This window comes from Hemibagrus wyckioides, linkage group LG05 (assembly GCF_019097595.1).
Source record: "Hemibagrus wyckioides isolate EC202008001 linkage group LG05, SWU_Hwy_1.0, whole genome shotgun sequence".
Lineage (NCBI taxonomy): Eukaryota > Metazoa > Chordata > Actinopteri > Siluriformes > Bagridae > Hemibagrus > Hemibagrus wyckioides.
In genome coordinates this window covers 22729259-22748983 of record NC_080714.1, presented here as the reverse complement: position 1 = coordinate 22748983, position 19725 = coordinate 22729259, and the positions used below count along the sequence as shown (strand labels likewise).

Below are 19725 nucleotides of genomic sequence, written 5' to 3'. Positions count from 1 at the left end.
TGAATAACACTGATTATCTCTTCATCATGGCACCTGTTAGTGGGTGGGATATATTAGGCAGCAAGTGAACATTTTGTCCTCAAAGTTGATGTGTTAGAAGCAGGAAAAATGGGCAAGAGTAAGGATTTGAGCGAGTTTGACGAAGGGCCAAATTGTGACTGGATCAGAGCATCTCCAAAACTGCAGCTCTTGTGGGGTGTTCCCGGTCTGCAGTGGTCAGTACCTATCAAAAGTGGACCAAAGGAAGGAACAGTGGTGAACGGGTGACAGGATCATGAACGGCCAATGCTCATTGATGCACGTGGGGAGTAAAGGCTGGTCCGTGTGATCCGATCCAACAGATGAGCTACTGTTGCTGAAAATGCTATAGAAGTTAACGCTGGTTCTGATAGAAAGGTGTCAGAAAACACAGTGCATGACGGAGCAGGGCTGTTTTGGCAGCAAAAGAGGGACAATATTAGGCAGGTGGTTATAATGCTATGGCTGGTCGGTGTATAATGCAGACAACATCCTCTTTACTTAGTTATTTATGATAATAACAAGTTAAATGTCCCAAGCCTAGATAAAAATCCAAGGGTTGAGTCAGGAAGGGCATCCGGTGTAAAACTCGTGCCAAATCAAATATGCAGACCACATGATCCGCTGTGGCGACCCCAAACAGGGAGCAGCACTAACAACAACAACAACAACAACAAGTCAAATCTGGATAGCGAGTCAGACTTACTAGTTATTTGACACTAGCTAAATACTACAATGGATGTGCATCATTAGAGCGTGTGAATTATGTGAAAAATAATTTCAAAATCTGCACAAAAATCACTCTGTGAAATACAGTCCTCTTAAAGCTATAGATTTGATTCATATAGATTTGATTGAACAGGTTATGAAAATATTTTACAAAAATATTTAATTCACATCAACTTTTAGACTTTTGTCATACGTTTAGAGTAACCATAAATTTAGAGTAAACGTGTAGTGAAAGATTTTCAGTTCTTTTTCTCAGTACAGAAACTCACACACACAGACACACACACACACACACAGTCTTACTGCAGGTCCAAATGCAAATGCCTTTGTGTTTGTGCTCCAGGCATAACATCACTGCTCATTTTCATTAACCAGACACTGTGCATGTGCTTGTTTCTCGCTCTTTTTCTGTGTGCGTGTGTGCGCGTGTGTGTGTGTGCGCGTGTGTGTGTGTGCGTGTGTGTGTGTGTGCGTGTGTGTGCGTGTGCGTGTGTGTGCGTGTGTGTGTGTGTGTGTGCGTGCATGTGTGCATGAAGTTTGTGGCATAAAGCTGTTCAGGAATTTCATTAACCAGACCCTGTGTTTATGGGTGGCAGTGTTCTGGAGTTTGTTGAGTTTTTCTTTCTCCTCACCACCACATCATGCTTTTGTGCAGTGCTCTGTATCGTCTCGACACAACATCTCACAAAAAACAACACCATGCATAAAAATCCCTTTCAGGAATATCATTTTTACAATCCTGATTAAAACATTTGACTTTCAGTTCCCATCGCACACGCTGTCCTTTTAGTGACCTAGGGAAATGAGCAATACTGTGTGATTAAAATGTAGACGTCTGCTTGTCTGTAACACATATAACACCCACATTATGGCACAAACCTGTTGCTTTGTGACCTGTTTTCAAGTTGGCAAGGATTCACTGGTTTGTTGTGATGAGGTATTTGAAATAAGATATCCAGGCTGTCTTCTCTTGCTCTGGATTTCCCGGTTTCGTTGGCTTAAATTTGAGAGGTTAAAGTATTACCATTTACAGTTATAATTATTTAGCAGACTTCCTCATTCAGAGCACTTCACAGAAGTGCATTGTCTGTATTCTTTATTAAAAACAGGCCCTCGTGTTAGCACAAATAGTTCAGGAACTAAGATACAATCAACACAAAACCCTGGTAGAGTAATGGGGTATAACAATCAGTGAACTGATCCTTGAAGCTTGAATATGAAGCCAGAAGCTTATATACACCTGACCATCACATTATGTGCTTTTTGAACATCCCATTCCAGATGTAGTCCTTTACTACAACCGCTGATAGATAGATAGATAGATAGATAGATAGATAGATAGATAGATAGATAGATAGATAGATAGATAGATTCTTGTGTTACAGCAGTTCAGGCAGTTATAAGATACAACAGGCTAGATGACTGGACGTCTCCAAAACTGCAGCTCTTGTGGGGTGTTCCCGGTCTGTAGTGGTCAGTATCTATCAAAAACATTCCAAGGAAGGAACAGTGGTGAACCGGCGACAGGGTCATGGACGGGGCCAAGGCTCATTGATGCCCGTGGGGAGTGAAGGCTGGCCCGTGTGATCCGATCCAACAGACGAGCTACTGTTGCTCAGATTGCTGAAGACGTTAATGCTGGTTCTGATAGAAAGGTGTCAGAATACACAGTGCATGATGGGTCAGTACCAACACAATATTATGTAGGTGGTCATAATATTATAAAGGTGGGTCATTAACGTAATTTGTGTCACGCAGATGATATTGGGGTCGGGAGTTTTTCACTCTAATGCCAGGTTCACACTGCACGACTTTTCATCGGATCACTGTTGCTTTCACACCACAGGACTATCTGTGGGAGCATTCAGTCACTGCTGTGTTCACACTACACGATGGATCGGCAGCAGGAGCTTTCACACTGCATGACTTCACAATAGGAAGGATCGCCCACAACTCTGTCTGGTCCGCAAACTGTGTTTCACAACCGAACATACACGAGAAATGGTAAGGAAATATCGCAAGATCACACATGATGTCAGACTGGAAATGGATCCCTGCAAAAAGTTCGCGAGCCAAATGGTCAATGCGGGGAACAAGGATTGGGCGTTCTGCAGAATTGAACAAATGAATAATTTTGCAATGTGCTGCTGCTGATGCGGCTGGTCAAGCAAATGTTTCTGCTTTATTTCTGTTTGATGCTATTATAAAGCTTATTTATACTGATATAACTATATTTAAGTCATTTTGTCTGATATTGTAGTCTATAAGTCCTCCCTGAACTGCCCGCTGCCCTGTATCTCACTCTCATTGGCTGCAGGTCATCACTGAGGTATGTTTCAGTCAGAACTCCTTTCACACGGCACGACTTTAGTAGTTATATCTTATAGTTATATAAGCTTTACAATAGCATCAAACAGAAATAAAACAGAAACATTTGCTTGACCAGCCACATCAGCAGCAGCACATTATTCATTTGTTCATTTATACAGAACACACAATCCTTGTTCCCAGGCACTGACCATTTGGCTCACAAACTTTTTGCAGGGTTCCATTTCCAGTCTCGCACAAGAACTCTGATCTTACGTGTGATCTTCGCGTTATTTTCTTCTTATTTTTTTCTCGCATACGTTCGGTTGTGAAACGCAGTTTGCAGATCAGACAGAGTTGTGGGCGATTCTTCCTACTGTGAAGTCATGCAGTGTGAAAGCTTCTGTCACCGATCCATCGTGTAGTGTGTACACAGCAGCGACTGAATGAGTGTGTGTGTGTGCATACACTGTAACGAAGAACTGGCCTACCATCGAAGCTCCTCGAGTTTATCATATCATTTAAAAGCAAAACACACAAATCACAGGTTTTACTAGCAAACCGACGAGCAGCAAAACAAACCGACATGTTAAACCAAATAAAAAGTGTATGTTTAATTTCACTATAAGTGGGCGATTAATCGCGGTCGATCACACAAAAAGGGTGCGATTTAATCGTAATATAAACACACACACAAAAATATAAGACGAAATAGAAAGAAGAGAAAGATGATGTGAATCCTAAAGTAAATTTAGAATACTCATAAGTTGCTTACAAGTTCCTGGTTATACTTTTTGATCATTTATTACACAGTTATAGAAGGGGAATTTTTTGCAGGCACACTATCAGCTGTCACCAAGATATGGATCATGGGAGTTTTCCCTTGACAAATTTTTCCTTGGTTGCTTTTTGATGCAGAATTTATAGACAAATTATAGAATTAATTGAATTTATGATTACCTTTACTTTTCTGGGAAGGCTTTCCACTAGATTTTGGAACGTGATTGTGGGGATTTTGACCTTTAAGACACAAATGCAATGATGTCAGCTGAGGACTTCACCATTTTCCATTTCCTATGTCCAGTTAAGCCGTGATTGCGTCTCGAAGGGGACACGGTTGTGATACAGTGTGAATCTCACTGCTTCTCCCTTTCCTCTCCTACAGTACTCCATCTGCAAGGAGCCCCTGATCGAGCTGTCCAACCCCGGGGCCAGCGGCTCGCTCTTCTACCTGACCAGCGATGACGAGTTCATCATCAAGACTCTACAGCACAAGGAGGCTGAGTTTCTGCAGAAACTGCTGCCAGGCTATTACATGGTGAGTCGCAGTGCTTTGTCAGAGCTTGACTCGTTCCTTCACTCCACAAGGCTTTCCTTGCTTTCCTCTTCTCCTCTCAGCTCCTAATAAGGGCTCGGTGAGTGAATGCTCTGAGGACATGTCTCCAGCGAAACAACACCGGGGCTGGTAGAGGAGAGCGAGTTCACCATAACCACGTGATTCGATCTCTTTTTATAAATGATCCTCCATTGTTTTTTGTAGGGGAAATTCCATGTAATGTATTCGTTTGACTTGCAAAAACAACATCTGCATATTTTATGGGTAAATAGTATTTATTGTGTTAGGATTTTGTCATTTGTCTCACTGGTAAAGAAACTATTTACAGTAAATAAGGCAGGAAGAAGCTACAGCATGTGCATGCATGTGACTGTAAATTTTAAAAGATTAAAAGTATAACCAATTCATTCATAATCACTGGGACATGCAAATATTGGAAAGTAATCAACTTCATGGTGGTGAAATGTGCTGCTTGGCATCAGGCTGCGTCACATCACCGCACCTATGATTACTTTCCTGTAACAGCACACTGTGTTGTGTTTATTCTGTACATAAATGGCCTAGCCAGCATTATATAAAACACTCAGTATTAACTTTGACTAATGGATAACTTGGGCCTTATGTAATATGTGAAGATGTTGGATATGTTAAATGTTCCTTAATTAAAACCATTTTTTTTTAAAAGCTAGTTGCCTTTAAGCTATTATTGAACTGAGAGTGCACACAATGTGGACTAGACTCTGGATGTATTGAAAATAAACCTAAACTGTGTATTGTACTCTCCAATAGATAGATATTTGCTGTTAATGGAAATGGTTTATGACACCAAATGTGATATTGGTGACCACAAGAACAATCAGTTGTTCACGAAACAAAAGGCCCACATATTTTAAAGGTCACTTGTTTTGAATTCGTCATCTGATCCAAATCAACCACACGCAATCTGAGCCTCTTTTCTGTGTTCCTGTGTCCCTCTATTTTACACAGAACCTCAACCAGAACCCCAGGACACTTTTGCCAAAGTTCTACGGTCTCTACTGCATGCAGTCGGGTGGAATGAACATCCGCGTGGTGGTTATGAACAACGTCCTGCCCCGCTCTGTAAAAATGCACTACAAATATGACCTCAAAGGTTCCACGTACAAGCGGCGAGCCTCTCGAAAAGAGCGTGAGAAATCCTGTCCCACTTACAAGGATCTGGACTTTCAGGACATGCATGAAGGCCTGTACTTTGACACAGAGACCTATAACGCTTTGATGAAGACCCTACAGCGTGACTGTCGGGTAAGTTCTCACCACCACACTGATTACAACCCAGGCTGTAAGAGATACCATATCACCAGGACTAGTAGAAACACCCTGGTCGAACCAGCCCTCTGTTCGAGGGTTTCCAAAACCATAATCATGAAAATGAGGCACAGATTTATTAGGGGATTGATGTGGAGCTTGGAATCCTGTCATAAAGGTTAGGTGTTAATTCAACACGTTACTGTTATTGCTACTGATTGTGTAACTCGTCTGAAGTCATAATCCTATGTTCTGACACCGTATTAAGGTTTATATAACCATTATGTGCTGACCTCTATGTGTAATGTATTTCATAATAATAATGCTGATGCAGGGCACAGCTTCTTATTTTACTAGCTTTTGTTAGTCTGTGGTAAAAAGTAAAACTGACCCAGAAACCCAGATCTGAAAGGATGTTTTGTAAGCTTGTTTTTTTCCAGTGAGCTTTTTAGGGAGGTAGATGTTGAAGATAACATTTAGCCTCTCCGTCTTTCCTTCTTCCAGGTGTGAAAACAATGGGGGGGTTTTATTTTACTTGCTATGTCATAACTCTTTAATGGCAGATCGCCCACATTGCGTTTAGCAAAAGCGCCTCAGGCCAGTATTTTTAACTGAAATAGACTAAAAAGTCTATTTCACTCTCTTGCATTTCCCACAAGATAAAATGACAGCAGCTGTGTATTAACCCATCTCTATTTAGTGCATAAATTTGGATGTACAGACTGTCTCATACAGAATAGCACAATTAACCTCTTTTTCTACATGAACTATAATAATGGATAGATGGTAACTGTGTGGAATTTACACCGATCTGTTTAAAATATAGAGATTTTCTCAGTATTTATGAAAAAATCCACGGTTTAACCTCTAACTAGGCTTAGAAGAGGGTAGGCCTAAAAGAATTAGCATGCAAAGCTAGCTATTTAACTTTAGCATTTCACATAGGCATTGATAATGATTTAAAAAAAACACCTTTTTGATATATGAAAATAATCAAAGTAACTATTTAATCATTATGTTAGACTTTGACAGGATATGCAAATGGAGATAAATGCTACTGTGAGAAAGTTTTTCGAGCATTTGATTAGCTTGCTAGCTGGAAGGCTAGCTGAGTTAGGTAATAAGCAAAATCTTGGTTATTATAGGCTGATATTTTTTGGCTAATGTAATATAAATCATCAAAAATAGGATGTTATACTTTAAGGATTGGTAGAATGAAACTCATCAGTGTTACTGGTGTTGGTTGAGAGCTAAATGAAAGTGAAAGGAGGCAGAAGAACGTCTGTTTGTGAAAGATGTTTGTATTTGAACCAATGAAGGAAGCAGCTCCTGATCCAACATTTTGTTTGTCATCCGTATGTCTGGTGTTTATTTCCGAGAACACCGTCACTCCCTTTTTTCTTTCCTCGAGGCAGTTTGACGGGTGTCTGCCCTGCCCGCATGCCAAAAGGAAAATAGCTTCATGCACTTTAGGTTGTTATTGTACACCATATTAAGGTCACAGAGTCCAGAAAAATGGCTGTCTAAAACTTAAGCAGCTGTATCTTAAAGCTGAGATCTTGACATGATAAGATAAATGACTCTATTTGACTTTTTCTGAACATCACTGGTTTACTGTCAGACTCCCAGTAGGCTGAGGAGATGAACTATTTGTTCACTTAGGAGATATAGAGTTCAGGACATGATGGCAGTCCAAGTTAATTATCTGATTAGGGAATGTTCTAGTCATGGCCAAAACAAGGCAACCAAAACAGCCAAGGCAACACTTGAAAATTCTTTGCTGTTACATTCCTTTCTATTTTAGACCTTCAGACGTTTGACGTCACACATGATGCAATTTCTTTTTCCATTAGATAACATAGCCAAAACAATGCTGACAGACAGAGCAGTGCTTTCTCTTTGGGGCTGTTTGAGTAATTGCTTTATTGGAAGACTCAACCTTGATCTTTGACCCTTTTTTAGGATTCCTCCCACATTTCCTATTCACATAAATGCAGTTTCGAGACTCGTTTGGTTTGTAGACATGTGTTTACCTTGCCTGTCCTACATGGGGAATGTGCTGATAATTTAGCAATTATAGAAGTACAAATGGACTATGAGGAAATACAAGTGAGGCCGAATGTTTCTCTTTGTATTATCAAGTTAGGTGAGGTACAAAATCAAATACAACCTAAATGCCTTTAATGAATAAGTAATTCTTTTCTGGTTAATCCTTTCTAAAACATTTCGCAATATTAGGACTTTAAACTTCTAAACCTCAAAGGCTGGGGTCCAGATTAACATTGCATACCATTAGTTTCTCTGTAAGTACTGAATAATTCATAATACCCAAGAGTTTAACTAAACAATAAACTGGAAGCATGACATCTTGGTTAGTATGACATAAGAAAGTCTGGCAGACTTTTATTTAACTGCTTTATAAGGCCCGAGTGAAGTGACTTCTAATGCCACAGAGTGAAACAGGCTGACTGAATTGCCTTAATATGTGGCATCAAGTTGCTCTTCATGATGCCGTGGCCATGTTCCAGAAAAGTCTCCACCTCTTGTTTATTTACCAACAAACAGGTTATGAAGCATTTCCTTTCTCTGGAGGCATAACAGATCGTGCATGTTCAGTTAATCTCTACAAGTTCCACCCAGAACCATCTGTTTCTCTGAAGCCCCCAGTCTTTCACTTCTTTCTTTCTTTCTTTCTTTCTTTCTTTCTTTCTTTCTTTCTTTCTTTCTTTCTTTCTTTCTTTCTTTCTTTCTTTCTTTCTTTCTTTCTTTCTTTCTTTCTTTCTTTCTTTCTTTCTTTCTTTTTTGCTCTCTGTCAGTCCCGCTTGGCCAGGAAGGCGCTAACATGATCAGCACTAATGCAAGTCTCACTGATGCATGTGGGAAGTGAAGGCTGGCCCGTGTGATCCAACAGACGAGCTACCGTTGCTCAAATTGCTGAAGAAGTTAATGCTGGTCAGGGCTGTTTTGGAAGTAAAGGGGGGACCAACGCAATATTAGACGGGTGGTCATAATGTTATGCCTGGTCATTGTATAAGATAACATTATATTGTTCTCAAAGGAAAATTAGAGAAAGAGAACATTTTGGATATGCTGTTATTGGAAAATAATCAATAATGAACTAATGGATTACATCACCTTGTCATTTCTTATTTTGTTTTTCCTATTACTATACAACTTGTGTTTTATTCTGCCTGTAGTTACTGAATACCATGCTATGAGTTTAACTGGATGATTTCTTATGAATTCCACTGATTTCCTCTATACACTCCTACAGGACTTGCTAACAGTATATAAACCAGCTGAAAACAATGGCATTGTAAATCATGCACATGATAAACTTTCTTCTTCCCAGTGTTAAAACTCACATGATACATACACACTTATCAAGATACTCTTTACAGCCCAAAGCCATGTTTCCCATACTGCTGTACATCTCTTACTGTAACCACATGATTACCACAACACACACTTTGTGTAGCGGTTAAGAAGAACTAGAGGAACTGTGTTGTTTTCTGCAACTTTCAGCTCAGAATGGTTCTTGTGTAAGCCCTGGAAGGTCACACACTCTTTAGTTCTCATTGTTATTCCTTCCTGTGAGCTGTGAAGTGATGTGTTGTTGAAGTGTGCTCTAAGCGGAAATCGTGCTTTGTCCCTGAGTAAGCATGTCACATTCCTCCTCCCAGAAAGCTTCACTGTGACTTCCATCACTATAGCTTTTTTTATTTCCTTCCAATTATGTGAGTCTTCTCAAAATGTAATGTCACAAACATGAGTTCAGGATTTTACCAAACTGTATTGGCTGTTTCTTAAATTAATTAATAATTTGTTTATTATTATTATTATTATACATTTTATTATTGTTGTTATTATTATTGTTATTATTAGTAATAATAATAATAATAATAATATTTATTATTATTATTATTTTTGTTTATTTTGGTGCTGTTGTAGGCTTTTATTTATTTATTGATTGATTGGTTGATTTTTATAGCCCCAAGAATTTCACACAGTTTGTCTATTTAACAGATGAATGATCAGATAGAAAATGTATTCTGTTCTTGACTTGAACCTATTTACTCTTCTGAACCTGCTCTTACTCCTCAATCGTCTCAAGGTGATTGAATTATGAATCGTTTATTTACTGACAATTAAGCTACATCTGAACATATCTGTCTATTTCACACAGCCTCGATGATGAACATGCATGCTTTTATCAGTCACATGCCATAAGCTCCAGTATGCTTAAAGATTTTTTAGAATTCCACATAAATCGCAGTGTCACTCACTGTGTCACACATGCTGTTGTTCTCCACTGCACACTTTTTCATTAGTGTAATGTGTGTGTGTGGTTAAGTAGAGGGAATATAAATAATGGTTTATGGGGCATGCCTAGCAGGAATGCTTGCTGCTGTCAGAGTGTCTTTGACATATGGGGAATAATAGCCACTGTATTGTTGATGATGTCTGCACATGCTCAGTTTATTCCACTCTCTCTCTCTCTCTCTCTCTCTCTGAATGAGAAGGGATGATACAATAATACATCATCATTTCTAGTAGAAACTTTCATTCACAGGGACATGTCTAATGGACATATTACAAAATGTCTGTTTTGGTGCAAGTTTTAATGTTAATTTAGCATTATTGAGGAAGGAGTTTCCAGTCAGAGAACAGAGGTAAAGCTGTACTTTTATGTTATCAGGGAAACTGAAAGAGGTTGGTGAGAGGAACATATATATTGCAATAAGTCGAAGAAGAAGAAGAAGAAGCTTTGCCCATAACATTTTGAGAACTCAAGCTCTGAACGCTGAGAAGATCTGAGAGCAGACAGGATGTGATCTAACCGAGCTGCATTGACAGCATCCAAGCTGCTGTTTCTGTGTTGGATCTGATTTTACGTGGAAACTGACAGGTGTATTCATGCGTACTTTTTTCTAACTCATTCTTACACCCTGCAGGTTGAACTGACAGTAACCACATAGCAACCGACCACTATTTTAATGTCAACAACAGATTTGCATTCATAGCCTTAGGCAGAATAGTAGAAACGGTAGAAATATCCTTGCCTTAATCTTCAGCAAATAAAATGATGTATTATTCATGATAAAGACCCGACAAACACACACACACACACACACCTTTGCTGGAGGCTCGTGGTTACCACAGTCGGCATGCAAAGCAGCATGGTCCTATTCAAAAGACCGGAACAAGAAGGCCATGCAAAGCAGACATTAGCCTCGCTCACCAGTATCCTACGTCTAGTATTTCTCATTTCATTATACAGTGGAAAACATAGATGGCACACCACGGCACGTCTCACTGTTACTCCAAATGAAGTTTTGGAGAAATCAAGTGCTGCCCACAAAATATTCCCTTCCTATTGGGAGTCACATACAGAAAGCTTAGGAAGTGGCTTCGGTTGGTGAAACCATTCATGAGTTTTGCAAAGTGGCTGGTTGTGGACATTTACACACAGCTGTTTGATTACACCAAAAATTTCCAGCATGCAGTGACAGTAGAAGTGTCTTGAATATCTAATACACATGTGGTCCTGCTTTAGATGATTTAGAACTATACTGTAAGTCTTTACACTTTTAGAGATATTATATTGACAGGTGGGTATGTGGCTCAATAGGAGTAGATTATTTGGAAATGAATAAACTATCCTCAACAATGGAATAAACGTTTTTTAAATTTTATTTATTTATGTAATTTTATTTATTTAATTTTATTATATATTATTATTATTATAATTTTTTATTGTATTTTTAAATTAATTTAATTTTTATATTTTATTTTATTTTATTTTATTTTTTTAGGAAGCTTGCCTGAAGCTTTCAAAGGGCATCTGGTTGAGCACACAGACGGTTAAGAGGTGTGCCTCTAAAACCGGGAACAAAAAAGTCACATGAGCGTGAAGGTTTTACTTTCATGTCAGCGCAAGCGAGTGATCGGATGTGATGCTCACGGCACAAAGAAAGACCACGTTCGGTCAGCATGAATGTGCAGCACTGCACGTTGCGTTGGCAGCATTCGTTCCTCTTTGCCGAGTTTAAAGTTTAACAGGCTCCTAGTTTGTTTATACTTTTGGAAAAAGAGCCAACTAAACCTGTTTGAAATAAATAATAAAATAATTGATTAAAACCAGTCCTGCACAGTTCACTGGGGATGTGGCCGAGGTTGAGAAACTGATAGAGCCAGAATTCAAAGAACATGCATATTATTAACAAACTAGGAGCCGGTAAAGGCTGGCATTTCAATTCTGCTGATTCCCAGTGTTTCCAATGTAATAGGATTTAATATTTAATTAAAATAAAAAAACATTTCCAGTTCAGGTCACACTCATGCAAATGGAGAACCTAGAGGCATAGAGATGTATTGGAGCTTTGGGTCAGTAGCTTTGGAGCTTCCTGGATTTTTTTTATAGTAGGATAATTGCTTTAGATAGACTTGAACTGTCAGCAATGTTGATTTTCCCATCCAACAGGTAATTGCATTGCTTGTAAGTATATTTCCGTGATGGTTGATTATTCACTGTAATTATTTACTCGTTCACTTCCTCAGTTTATCTCCACTGAGTCATTTATGGTGGTCCCTGGTACAGATTTCTCATATCATTCACATAAGATTCCAGACAGTTTAGTAAAAAATAAAGCCTGTGTCAAAGCTGTGCCCTTCACGCATTTTTGATCACTTAGCAGGATTATATAAACCCTTGTTCATGTGAAAAGCTTTCTAGAGAGAGAGAGAGAGGGAGTGAGAGAGAGAGAGAGAGAGAGTGCTTTAGCCAGGAAGGAGGTCAGTGTGTTCTCGTTATTCATACATAACCCATGCCAAAAAAAACAGACGTCATATGCTTTGTGTCTCAGCATCTTCGAGCCGGATACTCATATACAGAAACCGACTTGGTGCACTCTAAGTGTGCAGATAGTGATCATGGCCCCGATTGACCCCGAATGAATCCTGTGAGGAAATGTCTTGCTTTACTGGCTGACTGTTGAAGTTTTTCTCTCCCCTCAGTTTTTTGCTGATCTCACTGCTGAGAAACACATATTTGACACCCTCGGCATATTGTTTTAGCTGTGACGGAGTGCCCCTCGTGGCTGCCTCTTCCAGAATACTTAATGCAGAAGGCTTCATGTAGAGCTACTTTTGTGGATTAAAGAGCTTAGAAACATCTGATTTATCTTATTAACTGCTATCAAGGCCTAATATCATAGACCTACAACTGGTTCTGTGTTTATTTATTATTTATCCAAGGGACATTGTGGTGAACATCTGTGTGTGTGTGTACATGTATACAGGTGTTGGAGAGCTTTAAGATCATGGATTACAGCTTGCTCCTGGGCATACACATGCTGGACACACAGAACCACAGAGAAGCAGATGGAAGTGGAGGAGACGGCAGGCGTCCTGTAGGACAGAGGGTCCTCTACTCCACCGCCATGGAGTCCATCCAGGGGGGCGGCAAGGCGGCAGAGGCCGTAACCACAGATGACACGTGAGTTGCTGTTGAAAAAGTCTACTGCACAGATATACCAAGCTGCATTTACTTATGATCATGGCCTGAAATATAGTCCTCATAACTGCCCTAAATACCCAATCATGCCATGTCATATATACCTGAAAGCTTGTTTCCTGCTATAAACATCAAGTTATGTGTCATTATGAAAAACCTTATAAACCACACACACTAGAGTCGTAAAATACATCAAATCATATTATTATTATTATTAAAACTTGTTTTTCCTAAAATCAGTTTTTAACCCCATTTTCTCTAGAAAATATTTCTAGGGTGTCTGCATTCAGGAAATCATGTCACATGCTCACTCCTATCCCTGTAGAGTTTAACTGATTGATTGATTTCTTTCTCAAAATATTGATAATTATTGGATGGTTTGATTGGATTTTACTGTTAGAGCAGCACATGAAATTTTCCTGATTAAACAATAAATAAATGATGATCCAACACATTTTTCAGTAACAACTCTGTTCACATTGAAATGAACATTTATTAATTCTAATATTATTCAAAGACTAGGTCATTTGGTTTATAAAATAAAACATGCAAATATATGCATATTTAATTAGATGACACCTCATTTGCCTATGAAACTCAATTGTTTTGAACATTTTTTGTTTCGAATATCTACTGTTTAAGTGTTTTAAAGTGCTGTAACCTGAGATTTGTCACTGTGGCCAAAAAAAAGAAAATATAAATATATTCCATCAGAAGGACATTATCTCTAAACCTAATCAATAGAAAGTATAACACTGATGTATTGCTGTATTGTTTCTGCAGAATGGGAGGAATCCCAGCCAGAACCAACAGGGGCGAGAAGCTGCTGATTTTCCTGGGGATAATCGACATCCTGCAATCGTACAGGTAGGACACGGTGTCCTGTGCTGCACTTTAACACCGTCCTCCGGTCTAACAGCCAAAATCAGCCACAACAGAACTGAAGCTAATTAGAATGAATACAAAAGCACAGTACGTCCTGGTTGGGAAAATATAATGAATATGGGAAAGCTTTGTGCAGTCGCAATAATTGCAACATGCTATATTCAGGGCTTTAGTTAGAATGAATGAAGCATGCAGTTATGTGTTCCTTACATGTACGTATACGGTATAGCTATACCGTATACCTCGTTAGATTCAGATTGGTTGGCTGGTATATTTATATATATATATATATATATATATATATATATATATATATATATATATATATATACACTATATTGCCAAAAGTATTCGCTCACCTGCCTTGACTTGCATGTGAACTTAAGTGACATCCCATTCCTAATCCATAGGGTTCAATATGACGTCGGTCCACCCTTTGCAGCTATAAGAGCTTCAACTCTTCTGGGAAGGCTGTCCACAAGGTTTAGGAGTGTGTTTATGGGAATTTTTGACCATTCTTCCAGAAGCGCATTTGTAAGGTCACACACTGATGTTGGACGAGAAGGCCTGGCTCTCAGTCTCCACTCTAATTCATCCCAAAGGTGTTCTATTGGGTTGAGGTCAGGACTCTGTGCAGGCCAGTCAAGTTCCTCCACACCAGACTCTGTCATCCATGTCTTTATGGACCTTGCTTTGTGCACTGGTGCACAGTCATGTTGGAAGAGGAAGGGGCCAGCTCCAAACTGTTCCCACAAAGTTGGGAGCATGGAATTGTCCAAAATGTCTTGGTATGCTGAAGCATTCAGAGTTCCTTTCAAGGGGCCAAGCCCAGCTCCTGAAAAACAACCCCACACCATAATCCCCCCTCCACCAAACTTTACACTTGGCACAATGCAGTCAGACAAGTACCGTTCTCCTGGCAACCGCCAAACCCAGACTCGTCCATCAGATTGCCAGATGGAGAAGCGTGATTCGTCACTCCAGAGAACGCGTCTCCACTGCTCTAGAGTCCAGTGGCGGTGTGCTTTACACCACTGCATCCGACGCTTTGCATTGCACTTGGTGTTGTATGGCTTGGATGCAGCTGCTCGGCCATGGAAACCCATTCCATGAAGCTCTCTGTGCACTGTTCTTGAGCTAATCTGAAGGCCACATGAAGTTTGGAGGTCTGTAGCGATTGACTCTCCAGAAAGTTGGCGACCTCTTCGCACTATGTGCCTCAGCATCCGCTGACCCCGCTCCGTCAGTTTACGTGGCCTACCACTTCGTGGCTGAGTTGCTGTTGTTCCCAAACACTCCCACGTTCTTATAATACAGCTGACAGTTGACTGTGGAATATTTAGGAGCGAGGAAATTTCACGACTGGATTTGTTGCACAGGTGGCATCCTATCACAGTTCCACGCTGGAATTCACTGAGCTCCTGAGAGCGACCCATTCTTTCACAAATGTTTGTAAAAACAGTCTGCATGCCTAGGTGCTTGATTTTATACACCTGTGGCCATGGAAGTGATTGGAACACCTGATTCTGATTATTTGGATGGGTGAGCAGATACTTTTGGCAATATAGTGTGTATATATATATATAGATATAGATATATATATATATATATATATATATATATATATATATATATATATATATATATATATATATGTACCTTGTTCTAGTACATTCTGCTCTACTACAGCAGAGAACACAGAAGGTTTTGATTAGTTTTCCATAACAGCAGCTCTGGCAATAGATTTAGCTGCAAGGTCTACAGTAATGCGCTCTTGCTAAAACTTTAGCATTTCTATAGCAATAACTCACACAGGGACAGTGCCACAAAAAAAAAAAAAAAACACACATGCAATTGTTGATATGGGGAAGTTTTCCGTGTGGAACTATTTTTAGAGCACTTTCCAGTCAGAGGTCATACGTAAAGCCATAACTTTTATGTCTTCTGACATGGGAGAGTCATATTAATTTAAAGAGAATGAGAAAAAAGGGAAGCTGGTGAGAGAGCGGATGTTTACAGCTGATAAAGTGTAAGCGATAACAGGAACGGGTTTTCTTTGCTGACATCTGCTATGTTAGATGTAACTATAAATGGATAATAATTCTTCTTTAATGGTAACTAATTGTACTATCTTGTCATGGTGCTGTGGTGTGAGAGGAATAAAACACTTGGAGAATTTTCCACATCAGGGTGGTAACAGTGAATGTTTCATGTCAGGCCACATCACACCACCCTGGTTTTGATTCTTTTCCTCTAACAGCAGGTTGTGTTTTATTCCTTACGTGACAGTACCGATGACTCAGTATTTACCCACTGGGTGTATGCAGCTTAGAAAGAAGTGCTTGTTTTTCTAATATTTTACATAAGTGCTTTCTGTGCCAAACCAAGCTCTCTCTCTCTCTCTCTTTCCTTGAAGGTTTATCAAGAAGCTGGAGCACTCTTGGAAAGCGCTTGTCTACGATGGTGTAAGTTGATAGATTGCAAATCATCAACAGCCTTTCTTACTGATGCCGCATTATGAAATCAGGCATCCTGATCAAATCTCTCGGCTTTTTTTTTTTCCGTATCCGTAGGATACGGTGTCTGTTCACAGGCCGAGCTTTTACGCAAACAGGTTTCTCAAATTCATGAGCACCAGAGTCTTCCGGAAAATTCACAGTAAGTGGAAGAATTATTTGTAGCACCGGCCCAGTTGTCATGCCGTGTCACTCCCACTTTAGAATATCATCAGTATCACATCATTGTATTATAACAGCTGCCAAAATGTTACACTTACTTGTGATTTACATGAAAATGCACCTAAAGTGTCAACAAGACATGCAAATGATTTTTAAAAAACACCTGAAGTGTTCTGAGGCGGCACGGTGGCTTAGTGGTTAGCACGTTCATCTCACACCTCCTGTGTCCTGGGTTCGAGTCACTGTGTGTGTGGAGTTTGCATGTTCTCCCCATGCTGGGTGCTTCCACAGTCCAAAGACATGCTTCTAGGCTGATTGGAGTCTCTAAATTGCCTGTAGTGAGTGAATGAGTGTGTGCCCTGTGATGGGTTGGCACTCTGTCCAGGGTGTATCTGCCTTGATGCCCGATGACTCCTGAGACTCCCTGTGACCCGAGTATACATTGGATAATCGGTAACTTGAAGCATTCTCCCTGTCTTTCTGCAAGTTGCAATAAAAATAGTTTTCTCACCTTAGTGTAATGTCACCTTTCTATATATAATATATAGATATAATACATTTTCTATATATTATATTATCAAAGATTTTAACATTTTAACTAGATTTAATCCTGAAACATGATATTTGTCAGATGTCACTGTGGCTAACGTCTGACAAACAGCCAAAAAAGCTGATCCATAATTTATCTGCTTACATTGACAGCTACATTTAGAAAAATAGAAATACATTCCATCAGAACGACATTATCTGTAAGCCCTAGCAGCCAATTTCCTATAAAACGGTGCACCTAAAAGCATTGATTGTTTCAGGGATTGTTTTATATTGATCACACAAAATGTGTTGATTTGATTTAGACACTCATTATATTTGAAAGCACCTTTCCTTTACAGAATTTCCATAATGTCCGACTGCTCTTACATGGTAATGTTTATAAAACCGTGTTTATTAAACAGCTTCCATATCTTCCACAGCTTTGCTAGACTTCCTTAAATAGTTCTGTGTAGACCTGCGGTATATGTAAATAAAACTCAGGTCTAAAGCGTTTTATCAGCTTCATTTCCATTTCCAGGCTAATATTAACTTCATTTCCATGCGTTTCTTTTTAATATGATACTTTAGGGAGGTGTTTTGTATTACACACAGTGTGTTACATAATATTATGATCGAAACATAATGGAGGCATGTTATATTGTGAAATTAATTTTAACTACTTTCCACTTTTCTGTTTTTTATCAGCAAACCGGTATTCTCCCTCTAAGAGAGTGCGTAACTCCATAGTCCCGATGAAATCGTCCTCTCAGGAGCTGCTGTCCCCGCAGAGGGAGGACAGAGCAGAGGACCGGGCTGAGAGACTAGTGGCAGCCCGCAGTCTTGCCAGTCTGGATGGACAAGGTGAGCATGATGAATTTATCCTAGTAATGGGCTTGTTTATTCAAATACGCTATGTTGCCAAAGGTTTTGGGACACCCCTCCAAATCATTGAATTAGAGCAGAGACTGTGAGTCAGGCCAAAACTGGGACGTCTGCCTTTACATGCACATGAATGTAATATGGAGATGGCCTGCCCTTTGCAGCTATAACAGCTTCGACTCTTCTGGGAAGGCTTTCCACAAGGTTTAGGAGTGTGTTTATGGGAATTTTTGACCATTCCTCTAGAAGCGCATTTTTGAGGTCAGGCACTGATATTAAACGAGAAGGTTTGGCTCACAGTCTCCACTCTAATTCATCCCAAAGGTGTTCTATCAGGTTGAGGTCAGGACTCTGTGAAGTTCCTCCACACCAAACTCGCTTATCCATGTCTTTATGGACCTTTGTGCACTGGTGCCCAGTCATGCTGGAACAGGAAGGGGTCATCCCCAAGTTGGGAGCAAATAATTGTTTAAAATGTCTTGGTATGCTGAAGAATTAAGAGTTCCTTTCACTGGAACTAAGGGGCCGAGCTCAACCCCTGAATTCAATGATTTGGAGGGGTGTCCAAAAAGCCTTTGACAATATAGTGTATTAGGTACATTTTTCAAAAATATATCCAGTAATATTCATGTTACTTATCTAAATCATAGAACTTCCCCAAAAAGTTCACATTAGTTCCACGTTTACATTATTCATAGGTGTACTAGATTTTGAGTTATTCCATTTTCGATGAAACTTATTCCATTCAAGCAACCAGTTAACTAAATATAATAACTTGGATCATGGTGGAATGTGATTTTCAGCGCTGTAACAAAAAAATAAATAAATAAATAATGAGACCCCACTTTGAGCACCACTGGCTTAACTGTTGTGGAAAAAACTAGTTTTCCCATTTTTTTGGACCTTTGATTGAGATTGACCAGTATCAGTATCCAGTTGAATCCAACAGAAAGTAGGGGATGGGATATCAGAGAAGACATATTGCACATCGATCCTATAACAAATGGGATTCAAGATTTGAATTGGATTTGGAAAATGAATGTATCTTTGGAACTGGAAATTTACTATTTGTTAGGACTGATTTTATTACATTTACACTATATTGTGTTTAGTATGTTATTTATTATTTTTACACTTATATTTAACATATAGTCTGAATATCAGTATCAGCTGATAGTCATGATTTCATCAGCGTTATTTGGGGGGGGGGGTGTATTGTGACATCTGCATCTCTAGTCTTTAATAAATCCAGCATTAAAGCTCTTAAACATATCCCTGTCCCAGTCTGTGTCTGTGCTTTTTCCTATTTTAATTCTCAAACATTATAGTAAATTAGGCTGCTGTTGTGTCTTAGACAGTATGAAGGGATGTGGTAGCTTTAGTGGGTAAGGTTTACTGAATACCAGGTCTGCCACTATTGGACCCCTGAGCAAGGCCCTTAACCCTCAATTGTATAAAATGAGTCTCTCTGGATAAGTGCATCTGCCAAATGTCGTAAATGTAAATATGAAAGAACAATTTCCTGCCATTCAATGCACAATTTGCGATATGAGCAAAAA

General features: G+C 39.4%; 1 protein-coding gene across 7 annotated transcripts in view; it reads left to right on the top strand.

Annotated features, from left to right (window-relative positions):
* Positions 1-19725, top strand: part of pip5k1bb (phosphatidylinositol-4-phosphate 5-kinase, type I, beta b) — a 54731-nt gene that overhangs the window by 27974 nt on the left and 7032 nt on the right. For all 7 annotated transcript variants that reach the window (XM_058389923.1, XM_058389917.1, XM_058389921.1 and 4 more), the window contains 7 exons: positions 4220-4372; positions 5378-5674; positions 12979-13175; positions 13977-14060; positions 16495-16543; positions 16652-16736; positions 17993-18148. In XM_058389923.1, coding sequence (XP_058245906.1) covers positions 4220-4372; positions 5378-5674; positions 12979-13175; positions 13977-14060; positions 16495-16543; positions 16652-16736; positions 17993-18148 — 1021 coding nt within the window. The remainder of the gene's footprint in view (positions 1-4219; positions 4373-5377; positions 5675-12978; positions 13176-13976; positions 14061-16494; positions 16544-16651; positions 16737-17992; positions 18149-19725) is intronic.